This window comes from Anopheles moucheti, chromosome 2, assembly GCF_943734755.1.
Source record: "Anopheles moucheti chromosome 2, idAnoMoucSN_F20_07, whole genome shotgun sequence".
NCBI lineage: Eukaryota > Metazoa > Arthropoda > Insecta > Diptera > Culicidae > Anopheles > Anopheles moucheti.
In genome coordinates, this window is record NC_069140.1 from 70,155,700 (window position 1) to 70,174,820 (window position 19,121).

Here is a 19,121-nt window from a genome sequence, read left to right on the forward strand (position 1 = left end):
ATCAGGGTGTATTGCGACTACCGTTTTATATTTGCATTATCACTTTCTGTTTTATTTTCTTTAGTGTGATTACACCATATTCTTTCTCCCTCTGTCAATTTTTTAGATTTTTCATATTTTCACTTGTTTCAATTCATAATCAATCTCGATATTTCTTGCAGTATGTGGTATTTGCGGTCAGTGTAAGTGTATTTCCTTATCGTTTACTAATTGTCTCTCTACCACGGTGTGCTGCTTCTCTCTACTTGCTTCTTCCTATAATACAAGTTTCATTACGCGCGTGTTTCTCCATTTTTCCTATTTATTTTTCAAATGTAATCGTACGTTAGTGCTTTTGTTGTCATGATTTGCATACTTACTTTTGTCCTTTTTACGCACTTTACTATTTATCTTACGTTAGTGCTTTTGTTGTCATGGTTTGCGGTCTTTGCGCATTTTACAAATTATGTTCCTCGATAAATTATATCCTTTCCTATTAGCTTGTAATTTCGGTCGGTTTCGTTACCCAGCACAATACGTGGATGTTGTTGGTACTTTTTTACTCACCCATCCGACACAGGCTCGAACTTGAGAAGCTATCAGAGCAGACTTAATCTCAGCTTTCACAAAGTTGCCTTACGCGCTCAACGGTAAAGTTTGCAGCGACGCTTTCGATTGCGGAAATTGCAATCGATTTGTTGTGATATAAAAGCAACTCAAACGGGTCAGTTAGCGACAGCGCAAGACAGAACGACTACGTCTGAATCATTTTTCCCGTCATGCACGAACAAAAACGAAACTATGCTTTAAAAAAACGAAATTGAACTTAAAATCGATTGGCTTTGTACGAATGAAAGACTTCTTCGTGGTTACACTGAGCGTTATGAGCACTTTTTGCGAAAAGGGTAATAGACAGACAACATATAACATAAAATAAATTTGTTAGCTGTTGCCTTTCATCATATATTCGTTGCAGTACGACTTCAATACACAACAGACAAGCTAGTTCAGCTCATTCATGTGTTTTTCTAAGAGACTTGCTGGAAAATGATTAGAATTATTTTTTTCCTTTATATTCAAGAACAAACAAATGTGAAAAATCAGCAACAATTCTTAAACATAATTTCTTTTAATCTTTTTAACTCTTTAATTTTGGTGCAGTTCAGACAGATTAATTCGTCTTTGTAAACAAATTAGTAACTTTTAAACGCTTTACTTAACAGAAACAGTTGATTTAAATTAGATGCAGTCGTACTTCATCTCAGTGTTACTGTGAGCTATATTAGCATCATCAAGTTCGAGACTATTGGAAACAAAATGACATCAACTTGTTTATGGGACTTGAGGTGTGCAAAAAGTCACTCAGCATCAGATGCTGCACTCGCAAAAAAGCGATTAGAATCCTATCGTCTGCACAAAGCTTATCAGTACTAGTAGCAGCATGAAGTTGGCAAGGAAAGAGTAACTGATTCTCGTTAATTAAATTAAGATCCTCAATGTTTTCTTTGCATGTTACTCAAAATTAAGCAGGAAATTCATAGTAACATTTAACTCCAAAGGATATCTCCCCAAAGGTATGTGGTGGTGGAAGTGTAGTTCGATTAGCGCCAATAGTTGATGCCACCAAATCGCGCTCGAGTGTGTACATGATAAATAATCTAGAGTTATGATTAATTGTAAAAATACATATATGTAAGAATATATATATATATATATATATTGTACGTGTATATATATATTTAAGTAATATGAATATCACAACATTATGTCTGCATTTTCCTCTTTCCCGGCAAGATAATTCTCATTTTCATGTTTGTGTTTGCAGGTTACAAACCGGTTGGCTAAGCATTGTGGCGTTTACCAGTGGATGTATGGAAACACAGCTGAATACGACCATAAACATTTCCAGCAGCAAAAACCGGTTATGTGCCGAATTTTTCATCTTTAATTTATGTTAATTTAATATTTAAAAAAAATAAGAAAAAGAAAAGGGATTTGATGCTACTAACAATCCATTTTTGCCGTTGTTTGTTTTCGGAGAAAAAAAGCGATTCGTCAAAATAACAGCCGCTTGAGCAAAGCTTGAACAAAAAGTTTGGTAGTAGTTCAGTTTTGCAGACGAAGTGAGTAGATAAGTACAGAATGAAAAAAGATCACGCTGTTGAACGAATAGATGAAAACATTCTTAAGTACGGTGTCAATTTGAAACAATAGCCCAGGGTAATGCTAAGAACGATCCTATTTAAAGAAGTATTTTCAAAGTGAGACACCGAGTGGTCCAAAGCTACCTAATGTTATGAACTAGTAAGAGAGACAGAGTCATATGCAGTGTAGAGGGAAACACATTCTTGTATCCACTGGATAATGTTTAAAGAAAATTCAAACTAGGAACTTAGTAGAAGAAAATAAAAAATAAAATACTAACATATCAGATCGATTTTGGGAATAGATGAAAACATTCTTAAGTACGGTGCCAATGTGAAACAATAAGCCGCGGATATGCTTAGGACGATCCTGTTTAAAAAAGTATCTTTAAAGTGTGACCCCGTGCGTTTCAAAGCTACCTAATGATACGATCTAGTAAGAGAGACAGAGCCATGTTCAGTGTAGAGTGAAACACATTCTTGTATCCACTGGATAATGTTTAAAGAAGATTTCAATTAGGAACTTAGTGGAGAAAAAATAAAATACTAACATATATCAGATCAATTTTGCTTCAACCATAAGGTTACCTGTGTGCAGCGCGTAGTCGTTCACCAGTTGTGAAATACAGACAACAGCTCGTCTGGGAGATTACTTCGTATGAGATCAATATCGTTCCCGAAGAGTTCGACAGCAAAATTGTGTTTACATTGAATAGCGTAGCAGAGGAAGAGTCTTCCCAGTTACAAAATTGCACCACTGCAGGAAGGAGAAACTAAAACATTAATCAAGCTCAAAGTTCAAAGGAGAAAATATCGAATGATTTCAAGAATAATGATAATCCCGGTGTAAAAATGATTATGCTAATGCAGGGCATTAAGCGAACGGATCGTTTGACTGAAGCTGTCGATGCTGTTGATGGGACTGTTGTTTTTGCTGGTGATATTGCTGCTGATGATGAAGATTGTGATTAGTTTGAAGGTGAACTGGATGGTTGTGTGGCGACAACAGCAAGGATGGTGAATGTGACGAGGAAAGTAAACTGTTCGCTGCCGAAACGCCTGACGATTGATGGGCCTGATGTGCGTTCAGTTGTTGTGCCAGATTGGCCACGCTGGCGCTAATTAGGTTGCAACCGTTGCTGCTGCTGACAGTGGTGGTGGTAGTAGTCGATGTAGTGTTAATGTTGTTGTTACCGGGTAGGCTTACAAACAGCGGTAGAGATGACGAGGTTAGCGCTGAGTAGGAGATGTTGCTGGGCGGAAAAAACGATCGCTCATGCGGTCAGGCTTCAGTACCGCCGACCATGCCGTTGTTCTTCGGCTTATAAATTGTAGCATTCGGATCGAGACCGGAGGGGCAGTTGCCTGTGTTTGGACCTCCGTTGTTCGAGTTTTGCATTTGTACTATTTGTCCTCCGTTGCTACCGTTACCGTTACTAGAGTTTGGCCCGGACAGCACCAACGACGAAGGAAGGGTCGTCATCGTGGACGTCAGCACCCCGAGGCTGCCTAATTGACTGCAGAACGATGGTCCGTTCTGCACCATGTGCGACATTGGGCTTGGTTGTTGGCTCATGCCTCCTCCTCCTCCTCCTGCTCCGCCTCCTGCACCAGAGGCGCCACCTCCTCCACCACCACTGCTCTGACCAATTCCATTCAGATGCCCGCTCGTCATGGATTGTGGCAAAAGTTGAGGTGCATCCGCCAATCGCATCATCGATGGACCGTCCGTTCCCGTTCCACCTCCGTGGCTAGTCAGGCAAAGGTTCTCGGAAGGCATGACTGCCAAGAGCTGTACGATTTTTGCATTAAGTTCAAGTACTTCCTTTTCCTTGTCTCGCAACGAACCTACAAATGAAAGTATACAAATGTTGTGTAAACGCTGCCTGCTGATTGGATCACATTTTCTGGGACATACAAGTTAGTATTTCAACCTCCCGTCTAGTACCACCGAGGGCTGAGAATAAGTCCAGCTTAAATCTCGTTTCGGCCGAGAGGCTTTTCTCCAACGTTGCATTCTTGTCCTGCATCGCGGCAAGTGCGCTCATCAATACTTCGGTGTTCTGCTGAGAATCTCGATTGCGCAACTGCAGTTCCATCTTTCTCATCTAGATGTTTAGAAAAAATATTCAAAAAATAATTAAAAACAATCACTCAGATATCAAACCCATTAAAACAGATAACGAAATACCTCTTGCTCGTAATTACGAGCCTGGTTTTCGGTCATTAGCTTGGCCTCCTCTAGGATATGCAGTTCGTTTTGCAGTTTATCAATATCCATTTCCATCTGTTGTTTCTTCATTTTGCACGCTTCGCTACATTCCGCTCGGGCCGCCTTTTCCTCAGCCTGTTTGCGATACTTGCGCTCATTATTTAACTGCGCCTCCAACGATTGTCGGTGCCGTCGTTCCTCACCCAACCGTCTTTCGACGGTTTGCAAATTCTGTCGTTCCTGCTGTCGTTGGTTGCAATGCTCTTGGTATCTGCGCAAACCATGCGGTGAATAAAACAACAAGTTTAGTACAAAATCGTTCAGTGGATACGGTGTTACGCTTACCTGTTTTGCAGTTCATCGTATTCCTTTTGTTTGGCCTGCAGGCATGCCTTCAGATTGTTCGTGTTGGAATCATATTTTTGACGCAGCTCATTCTCTGTCTGCCGGTGAGATGATAGCTCGGCACGCAATTTTTTCAACTCACCTTCGAGTCGTGGACATGTTTCACATACCTTTTGGACAACCACGGTTGCAACCGGTGGAGAGGACACGTTAGATGTACCCTGACCAGATGATCCCGTTGCCATTGATGTCGTTTTGTGCGTCCCACTCACCGCTGATGAGACGCTGCTGTCTGGTTTGCCCTCTGCTGCGTTGCCACTGGCGGTAGTGCCGTTGGTAGCTTCACCAACGTCCTTCACATGTTCGCCGTTGTGCTGGTGATTGTCTTTAACGGAGGCAGACGACACAGTGCCGGCGGTGGTAGTGTACGAAGACGTTGTGACGGTTGTTCCTTTACCGCCACCACCGGATGAAGTTGACGACGTACTCGTCGTCGTAAGCGTAGTCACCGAAGAGGCGAGTGCTAGCGTCGCACACAGCTTAGCGATCGCGGACAAGTTCGCCTGCTCGGCAGCCTTCTTCAGACGATTTTTGCGTCCTGAACGACCACTACCGCCTCCTTTCGATTCTGTGTTAGGCGTTGTTATCTCTGTGACCGTCACCTGTTGCACCAATTCCGATTGGTGGTATTGTACAATGTGGCCATTCTGTTTACCGGCATTGGATTTATTTCCTAACGCAATGCTATCGGTTGGACTTTTAGAGCGATTGGAAGCTGTCAGATGTCCATTACCGTGCTTTCCAGAGCTAGACGAAGACGAGCTGTTCGAACCGGCCGAGTTACTACTGCTATTCGTCTCCTTTTCACAATCTTTACGGGTAGTTAATGCATGTACGGTACTCTCCTTTAAATCCTTTGCAACGGAGCCGCCATTCAAGTGAATGCTGCCATTATAATCGTTCCCACGATTTCCTGTGTTTGAGATTTCTTTTGTACTGATTGTGGTACTAACGCTGTTACTACTGTTGCTACTGCTGCTGCTAGAGGAGCCGTTATTACCGCTTTGCTGGAATGTGGTGGTTTGGGGCAGGTAGAAGGCTCCACCGCTACCACCGTTCATCTTAACACCGGCATTAAAATTGCTGGATGAGTTAGACGAAGAATTGCTGCTGGTGCTGCTATCCTTGTCCAAACTTTTCCGATGCTTGGAAGAGCCTTGCTGCTGATGGGATGAATGATTAAGTCCCCCGTTCATCGTACTGCTCGATGATGACGGTGAGCTGCCACCGCCACCAACGTGCCCATTAGCATGCCCTGTCGTTACGGAACTACTGGTTGACGATTTGTAGCTTTGGGTACTCTTACTGTGATTCGTATGATGCTGCTGCTGTTGTTGATGATTATGGTGTTGATGATTGTGGTGGTTATGCTGTCCTGTATCACTTCGGTTGTTCGTAGTGCTACTGCTACTGTTATTCAGACTATTATTATTATTCGACATCGCTACGGCTACCAACTCCTTCGGTGTAGTCGGTGGCTCGCTTCCCCCCGTACCAACCGGGGCTGTTCCATCGGCCAACGGTTCTAATGCTCTGGATTCCTCCTTCGGTAATGCCTCCTGAAGCAACTGCATGTAGAAGTCGTTATCCTTTGCAACCTCACGCTGCTTGCGTTGTCGTATGCGGTAACCTACATAGCTCTTGAAACCGAATCCAAGCGTCACCACCGGATATCCGATGCTAAAAAAGATTCACACATTAACAATTTTTATCATTGCAATAACCATAAGTTTGAAGTAAGTTTCATTCTAATACATACCAATGGGCGGCGAATGGCCGGCAAAGATTTAGATGCGGTATATTTCGACTGTCCTTCCATCGTATGGCAGCCTCCAGATATACGAATAATATCCACAGTATTATCGTCGGCAAACAGATTCCTTTATCTGCGAATTATTTAAAGAAATGTTAAATGATAAATGATAATAACACTACCTCATTTCTATCACTTTTACCTGTATGCCAGACATACTGCACCCAAACGTATGTACTGGCGGCGAAAAATAGCCACTGCACCGGGATGAAAAACAAGCAGACCAGATCGGATGTGACCGCTATACAGACGAACAGTACGGAAAAGGCCTAAAATGTGGAAATATGCAAAATAATAAACGGTTTCGTATGAGGCTGCTGCGAAACTAATTCAAGTTGTAACGTACCAATCCCTTATACTTGAAGGAGTCATATATTGAACGAAGCAGCAACCAAAATGGCCATAGAAATTCAAAACGAAACTCGAGCAAAAAATCTACTGTGATTACGGACGCCCATAGAAGAAGAAATTTTATGTAGAGCAGCGTGTTGCTGGAATAGAATAAACGTAACAATATAAAACATTAATATCACTAAATCGTTTCTTGTGGATTTAGCATATTTTTGCGGCAGTAAAGACAAACAATTTTCTTTTTTTTTAAACTAAAAAGCACAAGCAAACCACAAGCAGACAGTGGTAGTATTGTATGTATTAAAAGAAACCCACGGAAACTAAAGGAAACAGCGGAGTACAAACGAATCCAGTGAAAAATGATAATTAACCATCGCGAAGCAACGATCAAGCAACATTCAACTGCTGGCAATATATTTTTCGATCGTCCGTATGTGTTTGGGACAGCTGATGGTGGTCAGCTGAACAACAAAACATACACAAAAAAATGCAACGTTAAAGAAAACAACAAGGCAGGGAGAACAGACCGCCGTACATGCGGAAGAAAACAAGACATATCCCTTATGTTGCAGCTGTTATCCCCGCAGTTAGCACCAGGAGAAAAATTATATCACATACACCGACACCGAGTTTCGATGAATATTAACAAAAAAGATGATAGTAACGATAGACATTGCAGAAAAATAATTAACCAAAATTTGACACATCGACCGTGTCTCGGAACCGGTGCCTGGGATGCCAAATCGATAGACTGACCATGCGGTGGAAAACATTAAGAAGCAACAAGTATCCACCTTCAAAATTCAGATGCAAGAGAATATTAATTAGAATGCGCCAAAGCGCTCAAATAGTAAAGAAAATTTTATTTTATTTTATAAACATCTACATTCAGCTCTCGTAGCGGATACTTGTTTTCTGTTAGATAAATTGATAAATATGCAAATAGCGATGTAAGCCAGCAGTTTTCTATGGAGCAAAAATTTTTAGCAAACCAAACTAACGAATGCATAGAAAATGAAGACGGTTATAAATCGCCAAATGCAAGAATCAACCTGCGAACTTCTAATATCATGGCGCTAATAGAGAACGAGAGCTACTTGGAAATCGAATGGCAACGACGTTTCCCACTATCGTAGACATCTCAAATACAATGTTTCCCAAGGAGCTCTTAACAAGCTTAAGGATCGGGCAAAAAAGAGAAGGTTTATTCGTTGTAGGTTTCGTGGTGATTTCGTGGAGGTGGTCACAAGGTGTATTTCATAAGTTTGCCGCCTTGAGCATGAAAAACATCACGCTGTGATGGTCTTTTGGTCTGACCAGCCTTCGGTTTGAATGTGTCAAGATAGTTCAGAAAAAGATTGGCTGTCTAAAGATACAACTTTTACCAAAGTACTTTCGTAGACTTCAAAGTCCAAACATCTCTACACAACTGGCATAAGGCAATCAATAGTCGATGGGTATTCGTCTTAATGGGTATAATCTTAATAAACGTGGCATTTAAAGAAAAAATATATTTAAGCCTGTAATTGTATTGTAAGGTGGGCAAATAGCTGTGCGAACACATAAATTTTCACGCTTCAATGAACTTCTTCAGATGAACTTGTTTGCCATATTCTATTTTCAAAGAATAAAATTTCATTGAATGTATGAAGTCCGTTGAATCAACATCTTTACTTTTCGTCTTAAACATATTTGTAATAAATGTTAGGTATTTGTAAGTTATTCCAGTTATCGACTTGTATGCCGATATTTCAGAGCCTCGAACAAAACACACGTCTACTGTGTGAGCACTATTCTCAGCTACACCGCATCGATGTGCCTTATCGATTTTACACAGTCTCCGACAACATCTGGCACGACCAGAGTTGCGGACATGTGGCGTCTCTCACGCGCTTTTGATGAGATAATCCACACCCCCGTCAGGTGAGAATCGATCAGCCAAAACAAATAATCATCGCAAAGCACACGACGGTCCCCGTTTATTACGCCACGGTAACGGACACTGCCGAAGGACCGCTCTGATACCAGCAATCTCGCGCTACTCGTCCCTAGGGGTATTACGGAGCTATTAGTGGTGATATCGCTGCGTCATGGGAATCAATGCCGGTAGCTTTCCCGATGCTACGGGGAAATGGCGTGTGTTTTAGTTAACAGGCAATAAAATGCCGACACGCATGTGCCCTTCTTCCTTCATCGTTCGCTATCCGACAGCTTATGCCAGCCAGGAAAAAAAAAACGCTGGTCTTATTTGTTTACAACGCGCGCGCAGCGTTATACTCACACATTCTACATCGTCCCACGGTTCCACAACAGAGTCTAAAAAATGTATGCATTATATGCGGTTTGATAAATCTTTGTTTGCGTTGGCGTGACAGAAAAATGACGTTTTCTAACAGCTGAACAAGGTTTGCCAAATATGCAAACCGAGGTCACACATCTTTTATTATGACCATGTATTACCCATTCTTCTCTCTTCTATCGTTTTGAGAAAGGATTTAGTAAAATTTCTAGCTACTTCTAAGCGCTCGCAAACTAACAGCACATCGTGACATGCTGTGCCCGAGAGCATCCCAAGCTAACACAGGAGCAAATATTCGATTGATAGCGTTGAAGAGAATCCTTCGTAATTTTATTGTGAGAACGCGTATGTCTTTTATTTTGGGTAAAACACCGTGCAATGTTCGTCCCAATAACAAACAGAAAGCATACTTTCAACAACGGACTAAACCTTTTTTATCTCTACTTCTTTTTTCCCCTTGGAAAAATAATTCCCTACCCCGTTCCGTTACATACCTCCCAATCTGTTCCGCAATTTTGTTCTTCTTGATGGGCCGTCGTATTTTGCCACAATCGGCATTGCGCCTCTTCATTATAGCGCACCGCTTGATGTTGATATCGGTCCGGCCAGCTCCGTGGTAGCCAATCCCGCTTCACTCCTAAATCCTACGCACCTGGATGCTGGAGCCGGGGATGGTGAAGCGGTCGGTGGTGCTTCCGGCGGATATTCTGTTGATGCGTCCCCGACTTCCGTTCGCACCCGGAGTTACGCGAATTATTCGCCGGATCCAGCAACCGGCAGACTGTTTCTTTCGGTCGCAACGCGATGTGTTTTGCCGATACCGTACGCTGTGAGCGTTTATAGCTTCGAAACTAAGCGGAGGACGACTATGATGATCCCAAGAGCAGCAACAACACAATCGCTGGCGTGAAAAAGGAAAAACTAACTCGCTCTCTCTCTCACACACAAACACACACTCAACGCTATGTCCACTTTCGATAAATATAGAATTTTCGATCTCTCTTTGCGTTGTTTTTTTTCCCCTTCGCGGAGACTGATGCACCTTCTTCAGCAGCACACGAACGGTAAACACGCGTCACACTTACAGTGCTCTTACCGTGAGACCTACCACCACAATATCGTCAGAACAAAACGGGCCTACAACAGCTGAAAAAACGCACAAAAAATGAATGTGATAAGAACATCGAACGGTGAAAGAATTCGTGAATCACTTCACACACGCGCGCACACAATCTGTGCGTGGAAATTTTAAGGAAAAATCACAACCCGGAGGTTGGAAAAACTATTCACTTCACTTCACTGCTTCCTACACTCAATGTTGAGGTGCATTCGTGGCCAATTCACGGCAGGGAAGCCGACCTACGTGTATGATTTTTCCTTGTGCAAAGCAACGTAAGCTGCAATGAATGTGCGACAATCGTGGTCAAGTTGTAGGCCAACTTTTCGTCGAGACGAACAGCACAACAAGCACGTCACTCCGAACGATGGCCCACTACAATGAAATTCTTATACCTACTAATGCTTTCCTCTCTAATTCATGCCCTATCCTTGTATATGTGTGCAAAGGGAAACGGCACACAGCTTGCCTACTTTGTTCCAAAATATATTAAGAATAGAGTACTTCAAAGAAAAAAAAAACACGCTTTTCCGCTGTGGCTGTTTTGATTCCGTTTTCCCTCTCCCTCTGATATTCATTATTTTTTTTAAGCGATTGAAGTTAGAAACTGAGTAATGCAAATCTGTTCTCGGATGCATCTGTTCTCCCACGCATCGGTGGAAGCTGCACCACCAGCCGACCAATGTAGTACGGTGGCGACGGACAACTGTCACTCGGCAAGGGTTTTATTTCGCCTGTCTCCCTCCTCCTTTGGATGCTGTAAGTTGCTTGCCAGTACTACACTCGCTTTCGTAGTCGTTCCGGTTTTCGCGATGTTGGAACCAGCTTCCGTTTCGAAATACCACGCGCAAGCTTTTCTGCGCGCTCTTGCCATCGGCACCGTTGTCCCCGTTGTCGTCGTCTCCGCTGTTGGGTTCTTGCACTCTCTTTCTCATACCATTTTTCTTCTTCTCTCAACCAGCATATCTTATGCTCTCCCGATCGGATGAAACTAGCAACAGCAAAAAATATATCTGATTTTTTTTCTTCACTAAACACGTTCAAACCGACAACCCAAACTATTTCAATGCACGATAGGGCTAACTTTTTATTACCCCTCCCCTGAACTGTACGTGGTAGCGAAGAAATAAATCCAACACGATCTAATCGGACTGCCACGCGCGACACAGACTCCCGATTTTCACCGTTCCAGCTGTTTTGTCGAAGGTTTATGACGGGCCCTTTTCGCACCGCACAAAGCTGACATGATCCAAAATTTAACCAACCACCGTGTTCCACTAGTTTTCGCAGGCATACACGACTCACTTAATGTTTTTTCTCACTACCACGGACCACAAATTTTCCGCTGAAGTCCATCAAATGATCAACCACCGTACGGAGTAAAATCGATTTCCCGGACTTCGCTCTCTTTGCTTGATGGTAGGCTGTGTGAATTTCTTCTTCTTTCACTTCACTGCTGGTTGGACGGTTAATCCAGCTGATAGCACAGACTCCGCGACGTGCCGTTAAAACGTTAAAACTTGTCGCACACCTTAAAGATTCACCTTCCGCAGTGCCAAAGCCCAGAAACGGATGTTTTACAATTTCTTCACCATTTTTCGGTAGGGAAGTAAACTTTGGTTCGCTTTATCTTGCGCTTTTCTCATAATTTTTGTTTGTGTATGTTTCCGCTGTCACAAGACAATTGATGAAGTTTATAACCCAAACTTCATTGATCAAAACTGTGCGCCAAATTTTGTTTGTACCGGCTTAACATTTATAGTGCTTTGTGCTGTACGGGCAGACAACGAGATACGCTTTTATAGCGGACCGCAACAACCCGGTAAAAATCCGCGTGACCTTCTCTGCACTTCATTTATTCAGCAATTCGGGCGACTTTTTGAATGACAACAGTATAATACAATAAAAGTTTTAATCGAGAAAGGAAGGTATTTTCGAGAATCCGAATCCGCGTATAGGAGGAACGACGTATCTCGGGAACTGCCTGTACACATGAAACCGGAACATTACAAAAGCTTCTAAATTTTGTATCGTATCTAAGCAAATTAAAGACGGTTATCGCAATATATTGCAGCTTTACATAGTGTACACCACTTGCATTGCTGCAACTTTCCATGGAGGGTGAAAGAAGCTATACGGAACTAAATAGCAAGTACTCTATTGTGGATGTGTTCAGGTAGCTCTCCTAGTGAATCAGCTTCTCTTCTGTTTTTCTGTAATTGAGGAATCATTTTCACATCCAGATGTAGAACATATTTCTTCCCATAATTCACGAATGCTGATATTAGAAAATTTTCTCTGTAACATACACAATTAGCGATCCAAACGTCTAAGTCTAGCATAAACTGATTCCATTTTCTTTGATTCAAAACTGAAAAGCGCACTAAGTGTCGAAAAATGGGTAAGATTTATTTAATTGTTATCGCCATTTCAAGAACAGTCGGGAGAAACTTAAGAAACAAGAGTACAACAATGTATATCGCATTCACAATTAAATTTTGTTGAATGCAGCAATATCGACTGACTGGACGTAATCCTCGAACTCCTGAATCGTCTCTGTTAACAAATCGACTGAAACCTTGTCGTCTTCGATAACGCAGCAAATCTGCAGCTTGTGAATGCCATAACCGACCGGCACGAGCTTGGCCGCTCCCCACAAAAGTCCATCCATCTCGACGCTGCGGACGTTCTTCTCCATTTCCTTCATGTCGGTTTCATCATCCCATGGTTTCACGTCCAGCAGGATGGAGCTCTTGGCGATTAGGGCAGGTTTCTTCGACTTTTTCGCGTTGTACGCGGCCAGACGTTCCTCCTTCAGCTTTGCTGCTTCGGCACTCTCCTCCTCGTCCTCCGATCCGAACAGGTCAACATCATCATCGTCACCGCCGACCGGTGCTGCAGCAGTCGGTTTACCACCGGCAACCTGCGGCAACGCTTGACCGCCCCATTCCGAGCGCTCCTTGGTGTTGAACGAGGCGATATGGTTATACCAGCGCAGCGCATGCACGAAGGTAGCGGCAGGAGCCTTGCCCAAGGCATCGAAAACAGAAAGATCAGCCTTCGACGGGGTATATCTGCACGAGAGGGGAAGAGGTTTACATGTCAGCAAGACCGTCGATCTAACCTCAATTTTAGAATCTCCAATTTTCTAGCTTACCCTTCGACGTAGCTATGATCAGCAAGGAATTGGTCGAACTCCTTCAGTCCGTTTGCGGTTTTAACATCTCCGAATACCATTTTGAGCAGATTTCCTTCGATTTCTCGGAACAGTGCGATCGGACACGACGTGTACGCGACGTGAATTTTTGACGGAAAGAACGTTTTGTATTTTTTTTTATTTCGTTTGACTTTCTGGAGAATTGAACTCTTCGACGCCACTCTAAACGAAAGATCCAAAAGAAGCTGAAATATTTCAAAGCTAGAAAACGTTTTCGAAAATCATTTAAAATAACCGTTTTACCATATACCAAATTTACAGTTACTGTACAGTTTTGTTGCCTTTTCCATATTCGCTCGCTGAACTTCTGGTGGTTTCAATCCGAAATCACAAATAAGTAAAGATAACGGCGAAGATATAAAGTCTATAAGCTGGTCCTACAATCCAGCTTCGAATAAGTAAAAATCAAGAAAGTCAGAAATGGTATTCCAAGAATCATGAGGTTGTAATATCAAATGGAAATGGGAGTTCTAATGAATGTCGTAGTACACTGACAGATTGTGTCGGTTATAACATCATTACCGGCTTGCAAACTTGCAAAAATTGTGGCAATCGGAATTCTAAACACAATACTCCTCCACAATACTGTTCCGAAACACGCAGGCAGGTCATTTTCACGGTACAATCGGTGAGAGAAAAGAATACCACTCCACGAGTATCGCAATGGCAATAGCTGGCGAATATTACGGAAGTGAAAACAAGAATGGTTTCTATTCTAGCATCTAACGGTAGGATCATTTACAAACAGATGAAAAAAAAAAATGGAAATATGAAATATGAAAATCTTTAACTCGAAAATCCCGTTCAAGAAAGAGAATACATGAATAGGTTGAAGTGAAAGGGAATATAAGGGTTCACGGGGCGGCCAGATGGTGTATTGGTAGCGCAGTCGGTTTGTACAAGACAGGACCACGGAAAAATTTCATTTGGACCACCAAACCTCCGTACGCAGCATTGACTATCCCACGGGTAAATAAAGTAAAAAAATAGAAATGGTAGGTTTCAACATCCTAAAGATGTCGTGCCGATAAAGAAGAAGGAGTTTGAATACACTGCATACTTCACTTGCGTAGCCGTGTAACCGGGCCGATATAGCTAGTCAAATAGAAACAATTGTTTTATATAACCAAGGAAGATATTTTCGATAATATTTTTACCTTTTTAATTAGATTTTGTGCTATAGCACAATTTATAAATTAACTCTGCTCTTAATTCGCGGAGTACCTTTGTACCTTTTACTACTTCACAAATTTTTTGGGGCCCCCGACACGGCGAGGCCCTAGGCGACCGCCTACCGTTTGATCAGCCGCTGGCCAAAGGAAAGGAGCAACGGAAACTAATTGCCGGAGGTTCGGAGCTGTATGGAGCTGTCGAAGTATCAACGAATCTTTCTGCTAACCCGTTCGGTTGTGGATGGTATCGAAATGAACGAATATGATGCATACATTGCTGATGCAGAAGTTTTGAATTTCGTTACTAAAAAACTGAGTGCCATTGTCGGAAATGCTTACTTCTGGTACTCCAAAAACTGTGATCGTTTGATTTAACATTTGGATTGTAATATTCGCAGTAGTTAATTTGGTTACGTGAACTTGAGGTCAATTTGAACACGGAGGAACAATGGAAATTAAGCGTTTGTGATCAATGAACAGCGTGAAATTACGTGACCAAAATATATTTGTGGAAAAATATATGTGGAACTTCATCACTACATAAATGTATGCAAGAGCCTTGTCGTTGACTGACTGACCTCTTAGAGAAACTTTTGTGTTGTTAACATGGAGGTGTTTTATTAGCTAAAATTCACAATACAATTACACATTAAAACTGATCAATTAAAATACAGGACATCGACACGTTCGTTCCTCACGCCGGTCGGGAGCAAAGAGAGAGAGTTTAGCAACTCTGCCTTTAACGCCGAATGTCAGAAGGGAGTGCTTGACGTCTGCGCCTAACCCAGAACTATCCCAGCACAGGGTGCTCCCAACAAAAACAAACCAAAATAAGACAATAATTTTGTCAATTAAGATAGCCGGGTTTCCGCCGCCTGCTCAATCCTTTGGTAAGCATCTCATACGTAGGAGAGCCATTAACCAGTGATCTCCTTGGCGCAGACCTTTTTTATTTTTGAACGGGGAGGAAATTTTCAAAAGACGAACACGAGGGTGGATACGATTGCCTTCAGCGTTTGTAACCGTCCTTCACCGTCCGTCCGGTGAACATTGCGGGATTCACCAGGTCCGCTTATTCCGGGGGAAGGAATTAGCGTCCTGGTGCGACCTCGCTAAACCACTCCTCGACCTGATCCAACCCTGCCAATGCGCTGAGATGCGTATTACTCCTAGCAGGGGCGTGTGTGCTATGCAACTTGTGGTCCATCCTTCTGCCGTCATTTCTCCGATGTTCCCTTTCGCTGCATCTGCTGCTACTGCGACGTCTTCGTGTGTTTGTTGGCTTTGCTGCTTCATCTAAATGAAAGAATAATAGGAAGAAAATAGACATCTTTGGTTCAAAATAGGTTCTTTGGATGCTGCATCGCCAAACAGCATCTACAATGTTTTGCGAGGTTATCGCCGTCTTCGCCGTGCCGTCGGTGGGCTCACTTCATTCCACAACTGTTGCAGTGTCTTAAAGATGGCCCTGGCGGCCGTGCGTACTGCTTCCGAAGTGTCCTTTTCGGCGCACATCTCTGCCACAAGGTTCTCCATGGTGAGCCGGATTCGACTGCACTGTTGCATTTCTTGTTGTATTCGGGCTAATCGGGGACGAGAGAACAGTACATGGCTACTTCTCGACGTTGGTGCAGACTGGGCAGTTCGGTGACCCGTCCAGGATGACTTTCTTGAAGTAGCTACGGAGAAATCCATGCCCCGTAAGGAGCTGGGTTAGGAAGAAGTCCACTTCCCCGTGCTTACGGCTTAGCCAGACGGAAATGTCCGGTATCAGCCTCCTTGTCTTCATTCCTGGAGCTGTGGGTTGCGTCCCTGCCTCTGTCCATTGTTGCTGCCAACGCCTTAGCGTTTCCTCGTGTTGCCGTTTCCTGATGTTCGCAGATGTTCCACCCGTCGATTTGAATTCGTCGGGGCAGCGAATGTCTATCTGTAGCACAAGCGGGATGGTACCGGCGACAACACATGCCGCATCGTATGAGACCGTCTGGAAAGCGCTAGCCACCAGGAGTACACCCGTGCGATGTGACCTTTGAATAGTCGTGCGATGTGTTTGTATTGCCTATGGCCATTTCGCCCATGCCGCGGCTCCATATCGGATGATGCCATTGGCGACATTCACCAGTGGTCTCCTTGTGCTGCTCCTAGGACCACGCTTGTTCAGCATCAAAGCGGTCAAGACGTTGGTGATCTGTGTCGTTGTCTTCGATGTCCGTTCCGTGGAAGCACTGCCACAATATCCGTCCATTTTCACTTGTAGTCCTCCAGCGGTGCCTCTGCGATCATCGGGGTCAAATACATCGAGCAAAAGATAATCCCGATAATAAGTGTGTCACTGTCATTGATACAAGCCCAATATTATTATGCCTGGGAAATCCGATTCCGGCCTCCTCGTGGCCCCGGGTGGAATGTAGCTGGACCTCGTGCAAGTTGCATACTAAGTGGAGCGGTAGTATTGAAGACATCTAAGCCTCTCTTGGGACTTAGACACCTTGTACGCTAAGGACTTTTACTCTACCGGGTAAAAGTTACACGACGACATATTGTTCGGGGCTTACGGACAACCCATTCCGATAAAATAATTAATAATAATAATTCCCTTAGTAAATTGGGGTGAAACCCAATTGAAACGGCGTGAGGGCAAATGGTGCGTCCGTCTCCGCCCTATTAAAACCTGGTAAATCAGATGAGCTCCGGCATGAGCTCTGTCTCATGAGGACAGTCGTCAACCCTCGCGTGACCTCCCTGCTTGCTTAAATAATCACGGGGTCTTATAAGGTGGCAGGTGGTGCGGCGAAACAGGCCTCCAGATTCGCAACTGCAAGTCTGAAGTGGTCTGCTTGGAGTATGTAGGACCCGTGCCGCAACAGCACATGACCGCCGGTGTCATGTGTCCAAAGCGCCACGTGGTCATTCCCAAAGCGCCTTACAGTGTTCGGCATGATTCCATTCTGTCTTCCTCTGAGTTCGCCAAGGGGTTGTGCCGTTAGATTCATGCCTTGCATAGTGGTGCGTTTTAGGAGTTGGCTGCGCTAAACGTGGCCGGCGATGGTACCGGCGCTTGTCAGCTGATTGAACTTCATACTGTTAGTGCTGTGCAGCCGTCTATTTTCGCCTGGTCCTCCAACCAAGGGCCACAGTGTGCTGCCATGGGAGGTTCGTTGTTGAGGTTTACGAGCGTGCAATAAGGTCTCCACTAGCGACGTTTAATGCCATTACAGGCGATCAGCTAATAGTGCCGAGGATAGAGGGGCTTGTAGTTCGCAGGTGCTCCGGCAAATTGGGCAGTGCCCTGACAGGGGCGGTTCCTGTCTACGAGCAGGCTTCCCCTTCTGGGATGTTGGTTCTCTATGAGATCTTCCCCCTCGAGTAAATTAAGAAGAAAAAGCCCATTATTATATGGTAAATGGGGGCCTGCTAAACCTCCCCTCGGTGAATTGCTCGTGCGATCTGATACCTAACACGAGTAGTCACCGGCGAAGTCCGATCCCACGCCACTTCGTGGTGCTGCTGGATATGGACATATTGGGCGTAGTATGGCCTAATTAAGTTGGAAAAATCTAGTCGCCGACCGCTAGATGTAGGAACCGGTAGTTATGTTGGTCCAATAGACGGTCTATTCTAAAATATGTTATGTCTGCAGTGAGACCGCGAGATGTAGGAACCGGAAGGTAAATGTCAAAACACCGACGGTCTGCCCTAAAATCCGTTGTGTCTCTAACAGGACCGCGAGATGTACGAATTGGAAAGCGCTGTTGAATAACCTCCGGTCAACCCTAAAATCTGTTGTGCCCTGCAATGTCGGAGGGACCGTAAATAAGTGGTTGTCGAGTCAACCACTTAAGTAGGCCATATCATGGCTCCAGCCGGGGCAGAAACTTGGAATTCCTGGGACTAGTTGTTTTGAACGCTATTGACTGTGCAGCACCTCCGCAGTCATGTGAGGCCAATGAAACATTGGGGATAAGCGCGGTACCATCTGTGAGCCAATGCGCCGTATTTTCAGCATCTAGTTAGTGAGTTCTCCTTATGGACTAGTTATCCGGAGTCTCACTCACACAACTATGACCTTGATTTGCATGAAGCACAGTGAGAAAAATTACTGTTGTGGGCTTAAGGTCAAAGTATCATGGCTAAGCTAACAAACGTGAGACGAATGGTATCAACCCTGAGCATGGAGGGATTCTGAATCAATATAAGGTGTCTCTCTAATTGCTTAGACGTCGACTACCCAACGTCCTCACAGTTAGCTCCACAAAGTGTTCCGAGCACACCAAACGGGTAGACCTACCGGCTTTGAACGCGAACGTTTGACACATCCCGGATAGTCAACGTTCAAAGGTTAACCGTGGTAGTTGACTAGTGTATTTTGCGGCAAGTGTACAAATCAGTATCTACGTCAGTTGAACGCCCTC

General features: G+C 43.8%; 2 protein-coding genes and 1 pseudogene across 2 annotated transcripts; all 3 read right to left on the reverse strand.

The window, feature by feature from the left end:
- Positions 1-39: 39 nt before the first annotated feature.
- Positions 40-11,956, reverse strand: LOC128310592 (macoilin-like). Its single transcript, XM_053047272.1, has 9 exons — positions 11,852-11,956; positions 9,698-10,349; positions 6,900-7,044; positions 6,696-6,822; positions 6,500-6,626; positions 4,681-6,420; positions 4,315-4,606; positions 4,042-4,231; positions 40-3,971 (listed from the first exon to the last, which is right to left on the reverse strand). Exons 2-9 carry the CDS (start codon positions 9,772-9,774, stop codon positions 3,406-3,408), a joined length of 3,264 nt encoding a protein of 1,087 aa, XP_052903232.1. The 5' UTR covers positions 9,775-10,349; positions 11,852-11,956; the 3' UTR covers positions 40-3,405.
- A 750-nt stretch (positions 11,957-12,706) lies between these two features.
- On the reverse strand, positions 12,707-13,636 carry LOC128300900 (probable elongation factor 1-beta). The gene is made up of 2 exons (XM_053037151.1): positions 13,478-13,636; positions 12,707-13,394 (listed from the first exon to the last, which is right to left on the reverse strand). The coding sequence occupies exons 1-2, from the start codon at positions 13,555-13,557 to the stop codon at positions 12,812-12,814; spliced, it is 663 nt and encodes a 220-aa protein (XP_052893111.1). The 5' UTR covers positions 13,558-13,636; the 3' UTR covers positions 12,707-12,811.
- Positions 13,637-16,104: 2,468 nt separating this feature from the next.
- Positions 16,105-16,954, reverse strand: LOC128298731 (uncharacterized; annotated as a pseudogene).
- Positions 16,955-19,121: the final 2,167 nt, after the last annotated feature.

Excerpts from the sequence above, each read along its gene's own strand:
- LOC128310592 (XM_053047272.1), bottom strand. The coding sequence starts at position 9,774 with ATGAAGAGGCGCAATGCCGATTGTGGCAAAATACGACGGCCCATCAAG. Across the intron at positions 4,607-4,680 it reads TACGATGAACTGCAAAACAG|ATACCAAGAGCATTGCAACC; the intron begins GTAAGCGTAACA and ends TGGTTTGCGCAG. Across the intron at positions 4,232-4,314 it reads CTCGTAATTACGAGCAAGAG|ATGAGAAAGATGGAACTGCA; the intron begins GTATTTCGTTAT and ends CTAAACATCTAG.
- LOC128300900 (XM_053037151.1), bottom strand. The coding sequence starts at position 13,557 with ATGGTATTCGGAGATGTTAAAACCGCAAACGGACTGAAGGAGTTCGAC. Across the intron at positions 13,395-13,477 it reads GATCATAGCTACGTCGAAGG|ATATACCCCGTCGAAGGCTG; the intron begins GTAAGCTAGAAA and ends CCTCTCGTGCAG.